At 49.9% G+C, this 5,910-nt stretch overlaps 1 protein-coding gene across 1 annotated transcript; it reads right to left on the bottom strand.

Annotated features, from left to right (window-relative positions):
• Window positions 1–2,914: 2,914 nt before the first annotated feature.
• GIMAP6 (GTPase, IMAP family member 6) lies at window positions 2,915–5,105 on the bottom strand (the record flags this gene model as incomplete). Its single annotated transcript, XM_081810791.1, has 1 exon — window positions 2,915–5,105. A coding segment is annotated over one exon (981 nt), but the record flags the coding sequence as incomplete, so codon positions are not given.
• Window positions 5,106–5,910: the final 805 nt, after the last annotated feature.

The raw sequence follows: 5,910 nt of genomic DNA on the forward strand, positions 1-5,910 counted from the left end.
ATTTTATTTATTTGCGAGAGAGAGAATGAGAGACAGAGAGCATGAGAGGGAGGAGGGTCAGAGGGAGAAGCAGACTCCCTGCCGAGCAGGGAGCCCGATGCGGGACTCGATCCCGGGACTCCAGGATCATGACCTGAGCCGAAGGCAGTTGCTTAACCAACTGAGCCACCCAGGCGCCCAATCCAAGCTGCTTTTAAGTGGCCCAAGTTACAAGCTCAGACCCTGCTAAAAATTGTTTAGAATTGTTTTGTTGGACATTTAATTCTGGCTCCAGTTACTAGTTTTATCAACTTTGTTTTTGATTGTTGAGAGGAAACATTTTATCAGAATTCCTATGTGTATGCTGAAAATGTCTCCAACCACTTTTTCTCTGGCTTTGCTGGACTGCAGGAAATTGCAATGGCTACTGGTCAAGAATTTTGTAACATATCTTCTTCTAGTCTCTTTCTCTCTCTCCGTTTCTGTCATAGGGCTTGCCTGGTCATCTCCATTTGTTCTGCATCGGTGTTATGCATTCATTTTGTAAAATATTTGATTTATTTAGAGCGAGGGCACCAGCAGGGGCAGGGGCAGAGGAAGACGGAGAGACTCCCAAGCCGACTCCATGCTCAGCTCTACCCCAGGACCCTGAGACCACGACTTGAGCCATCCAGGTGCCCCTGCCTTCATTTTAAAGTTAAACATCTGTCCATATTTATTTTTAAACTAAAAATCAATTTAAGTATATTATGAATAAAATAATAATCAGTCTTTAAGTTGAATTGCCAAGTACAATGTAGATAGGCGTTACTGTGACTCGTCCTGTCTATATCAGGTAGTCAAACAAAAGTACCGCATCAGTGGAAAAGGATTATTCGAACCGAATCGATCTATTGACATGACTAGCTCAACGATGGGTTTGTGTGTAACACTAGAAACTGCACATGGCCAACGTTTGCATTGCATAATAGCAATAACATGTGATAGAACAGTTGGAGGGAAATTTACTTCTACCTCAACAACAAAGCTGTGTTTCCTGGTGAAATCGTTTACACTGCTTCTGTTTTTAAATTTCAGTTAAAACTAATTATAATTATGTAAAATGTTACACTTCTTCTCAGGTGTACCAGCTACATTTCAAGTGCTCAGTAGCCCCATGTGGCTGCCATATTGAATACTACAGTTTCTAGAAAATACTCAAATATTTGGAAATCAAATACATACTTCTAAATAATCCATGAATGAAAAAAGACATCACAAAGAATATAGAAAATATTCTAAACTGAATGATAGTGGAAACAGAATATACAAAAGTTTGTGAGACATAGATATGCATGTGTAGAGGAAAATTTCTTTTTTTTTTAAGATAAAGATGTATTTATTTATTTTAGAGAGGAGGGGGAAGGGCAGAGGGCGAGGGCGAGAAAGAATCTCAAGCAGACTCCCCACCAAACCCAAGAGCCTGAGACCATGACCCGAGTCCTAATCAAGAGTGGGCCACTTAACTGAACGAGCCAGCCAGGAGCCCCGAGAGGAAAATTTCATAGATTTGTATCCTTACGTTAGAAAAGAAGAATTTTAACAATCTATAGGTTATTGTGGATAATATGCTGTAGAGACTCAGGATATTACTACCTTCTGAAGAATATTGAGTTTGTTTTAGCAGGCACTTAAATTACTGGCAGATCACTTTGACTTTGGGAAGGCTTGATTTTAGACATCACTAGCAAGGGATTACTTCAACCTTGTTCTTCTTTTAGGGCAAATCCATTTGTCCTGATACGGTTTTTACACCTAAAATAGGACCCGTTCAGTATTTCAGTGGAATGTCTGATGAACTAGAACCTCAGATTCTGTCTTTGCTGCCATGGGCACAGACATCTGTGACATCTCTTTCAGGCTTCCAGAAAAAATTTCTCCTGGACCCTTTGGGGATGACAGTTCCTTATAGCGTCTGCCCGCATTTGGTCACTTCCCTGGGCCTTTGAACAATTGTTGTAAAATTAGTATTATTTTGTATTTTCTGCATAGTTTATCAAGTGTTATTACAGGAGCACTGGGAGCTGGAAACTCCCCTGAGACTTCAAACAGCTGTTCTGACCCACCAGGGAGGAAACAACCTTGTAGGCACTGACCCCTTCTAGTTGCCCAAATCCCCATCTTTCATGCTTTGCTCCAGTGTAGAGACATTTCTAGAAAGGCACAAATTCTAAAGTTGGCTCTTTTCATAGCCTTGGCCAGACAACCCTCCGTCCTCAGCCCACCCCCACCTCCACCCACATCACATCTTTCTTACTGGTACAGAGACTGGCGTTTCTAGAACATACCCACGCATGCCTTCCGCATTCTGTGAGGCCCAGGGAGTGATGGCGGTGCAAGATCTATCCCTCCCCCTGAAATGTGGTGGGAGTTTTCTCCCCTGATCTTTAATCATAAAGGAGAAAAACAAACAAACAAACAAACCCACTGCATTTGATGCAATTAAAACCAATTCCTTTAGGGTTTTTAATGACTGACACGTTTTGAGTGACTTGCCATTCAGAGTCACTGAAAGGCTATCATTTGGTCAATGCTTATATTTTCTGTTATGAAATTTAACGAAGCTAACAGTTAAAATAAGATCACTCAAATTAAAGAAATTAATCTTCTAATGGAAATGCAAATGATTTTAGCTTTAACTCCATAGCTCTAAAGTTGGGAGTCTACTCACTTAGAGGTACGATGGCCTGGATCCATTTACCCTTGGCATGTTTACCAGTTGTCCCAAACCTAATGGAAGACAATTCCAACTGGAATGCCCATTGGTTCTTTTCTGATAATGAAACAAGTGATTTTAACTCTCACACAGAAGAATAAATGCCTGAGAATAACAAAGGAACTATAAACATGTAGACTGAGGAGGAAATCGGGTGTGCCATACTACACTCCAAGCCTCTGTAATCAAATCAATATTTTATTCATAACCAAGGAAAAAAGTCAAAGACCAAAACAGAATTGAAAATCCTGACATAGATCTTTGGGAATATGAACATTTCTTACACGATGAATGTTGTGTTTCAGTTCAGTGGGAAATGGGCATATTTAATAAATGGCTCTGGCACAAGGACTCTCTTTTTTTTTGAGAGAGGGATTTTTATTTATTTGAGAGAGAGAGAGAGACAGCGATAAGGAGAGATAAATAGCGAGAGAGCACGAGTGAAGGGAGAGAGAGGGAGAAGCAGACTCCCTGCTGAGCAGAGGCTCAATCCCAGGACCCCGGCATCGTGACCTGAGCTGAAGGCAGCCGCTTAACCCTCTGAGCCCCCCCAGGCACCCCCACAAGGACTATCTTAAGTATATACTCAAAATAAGTCTGTGTGGTGCCTTGAGACACTTTTCTGAATCTCCCAGCAAAAGAAATGCTCCAGCTTTCTTAGGAGTCCATTGAGTCTGGGGAAGATGGGCGTCATGGCCTCCACACTGGGAGACTGTAGTCCATGGGCCTCTGATGGTAGAGAATCTCCAACCAGAGGACAAATGTCCAGACAGACCTGAGGCCATGTCCTCTGCTTTCTGATTGTCCTCCAGCACTGTCTCCCCCACCTCCAGTTCCCACCTCTCCCAGAAGAAGGTAGCTGGAGGCCCTCGGTCACACAGCTCCAAGAAAGGAAAAGAGGAGCATACTGGGAGGCATTTTGCCCCGGTCTGCTCCTATTCTGTTTCCATCAGTTGGTCAGACTCCCCAGAAGCCCCTAGAACCTCAAAGAAGCTGAGGGGCCCCTGAGGCGCCTCATGTCCTTATGCAGTCAGGTGGCCAGAGCCAGACCCCCATCCTGCCCTCTTCCCCAATCGCAGGTGGCTTCTGAGGGACCCTGTCTGTAGGAGCAGCCCTCCAAAAGGACACCCCCGTGTTGCAGCGGTTCCCCCCCCCCCCCCAGCAGGCAGGCTACTCCCGGCCGCGTTTAAGTCATCCAACTGCTTCCTTTGCGGGCTCCCTGGAAGGGCTGATGAGGGCCCCGGGGTGCGAGCGGGGAACTGGGGAACGCACCCGCCTCTCGGCGCACCGGACACCCCCCAGGAGCCTGGGATGGCCAGTGAGCCCCGGGGATGGAGAGAGCAGGGGACGGGCTGGCAGCGGGCTCCAGGGGCCGCGGTCCAGCGGAAGCTCAGATGGGCGCGCTCTTCAGCAGATGTCTGTGCGCCTTCTCGAATTCCTTCTGGAACCGGCACAGTCCCTCCAGCAGGGGCTCCCGGAGGGGCGCCCCGTCGGAGCCCTGCCCGCGGCTGCTCGGCGTCTCCCGCGCGGCCCGCAGCAGGCCGCGCTGCTGGGAGTCCCGGCAGGCCGGGTAGCTGTAGGGGCGGCCCTCGTTCTCCCACAGGACGCCGTCCACCATCTGCAGCAGCTCCCGCAGCTGCGCCTCCTGCCGGCCGCCGGCCGCCGCGTTGTCGAAGGCGCAGTGGCGCCGCGCGCACAGCGCGTCCAGCCGGGCCAGGTGCTGGTTGTCGGTGGCCCGCACGTACTCCTCCAGCGAGCCGCCCTCCAGGTCCTCCTTGCGCGTGAACACCAGCACCGTGTGCGCCAGGACGGCCACCCCGAAGGCCTCCTGCAGGCGCCGCACGGCCTGCCGGTCCTCGTCGGTGAAGCGGCCCAGCTGCGTCACCAGGAGCACGGCGTGCGGCCCGGGCGCCGAGAAGGCCACCGCCTCGCAGATGGCCCTTGCCGCCGCCTCCGGCCCGGCCCGCGGGGACAGGATGTCGGGGGTGTCGATCACCTCGAGCTCCCGCCCGGCCCAGGCGCGGCTGCCCCGCTGGAGGGTCAGGGTCACCGGTTGAGCGCTGAGTTTAGACTCGAACTCTCTCCGGCCCAGGATGCTGTTTCCGGTGGCGCTTTTCCCGCTGCCCGTTTTGCCCACCAGGAGCAGCCTCAGGGTCCGCGGGCTCCGTGGGTCCTCCGCCAGGCCTAGAAGCACCGAGACAAAGCACAGGGAGCTGGGGTTAGAGCCGTGCCCGGTGCGGGTGGGAGCGCCGAAGACCCGGCTCTGCACCCGAGACCGGCGGGGGCTCACGGTCTGTCTTGCCTTTTTGCGCGTTGCTTTTTGAATTGTGGCAAAGGCACAATATACAAAATATCTACTATGACATAAAATTTATCACTGTACTCATTTTGAGGCGTGCAGCTCAGTGGCGCTCAGGACATTCACAGTGTTGTGCAATCATGTCCACCGCGCATCTCAAGAATGTTTTCGTCATCCCAAGTTGTAATTGTGTTTGCTTTTCTGTGTCTGGCTTCTTTCGCTTAGCCTAGTGTTTCCCAGTTCATCCATGTTGTAGCACGGGTCAGAATTTCCTTCCTTTTGAAGGCTGAATAATACCCCCACTGTAGGGCGAGAGCACTTTCTGTTGATTCACAGCCATACATGAACATTTGGGTTGTTTCCGCCCTTTGCTGCTGTGAATGGTGCGGCCATGAACATTAGAGTACAAATGTCTCTGAGTCCCTGCTCTCCATTGTGTTGGGTATCTACCCAGAAGGGAGATTGCCGGGTGGGGAGGTTTTCGAACCCCTTCTCAGGGCCGTCTCTTCGCACCCAGGTGGGAGTTAGCCCAGCATGAATATGGGACCCTGAGCTTTGCTGAATATCCCTGATTGCAGATCCTTCTCAGTAAGAGAAGGAAGAGAGAAAGTATGTGGCCTCTGTGTCTCTGTCTTCCCTCCGAGGCAACTGACCGCATCACCTTCTTCAGCTTCTCCCACTGGGAAGGTTGGGAGTGGGGGACACCTCAGCCAGACCCCAGGCTCCAAGCGCAGAGGCATGCTGGCTCCACATTCTTAGACAACAACCTGAAGGTTTGGGCTGGACATTCTCACCCCACAGAATATCAGAACCATGAGCAGAGAGAAAAGACCGGGAGATGCCCACTTAATATGGAGAAGCCCAGTGTCAGGATTCC

The sequence above is a fragment of the Leptonychotes weddellii genome, unplaced genomic scaffold, assembly GCF_054177405.1.
Source record: "Leptonychotes weddellii isolate Sample4059 unplaced genomic scaffold, ASM5417740v2 HiC_scaffold_3730, whole genome shotgun sequence".
In the NCBI taxonomy this organism is placed as follows: Eukaryota; Metazoa; Chordata; class Mammalia; order Carnivora; family Phocidae; genus Leptonychotes; species Leptonychotes weddellii.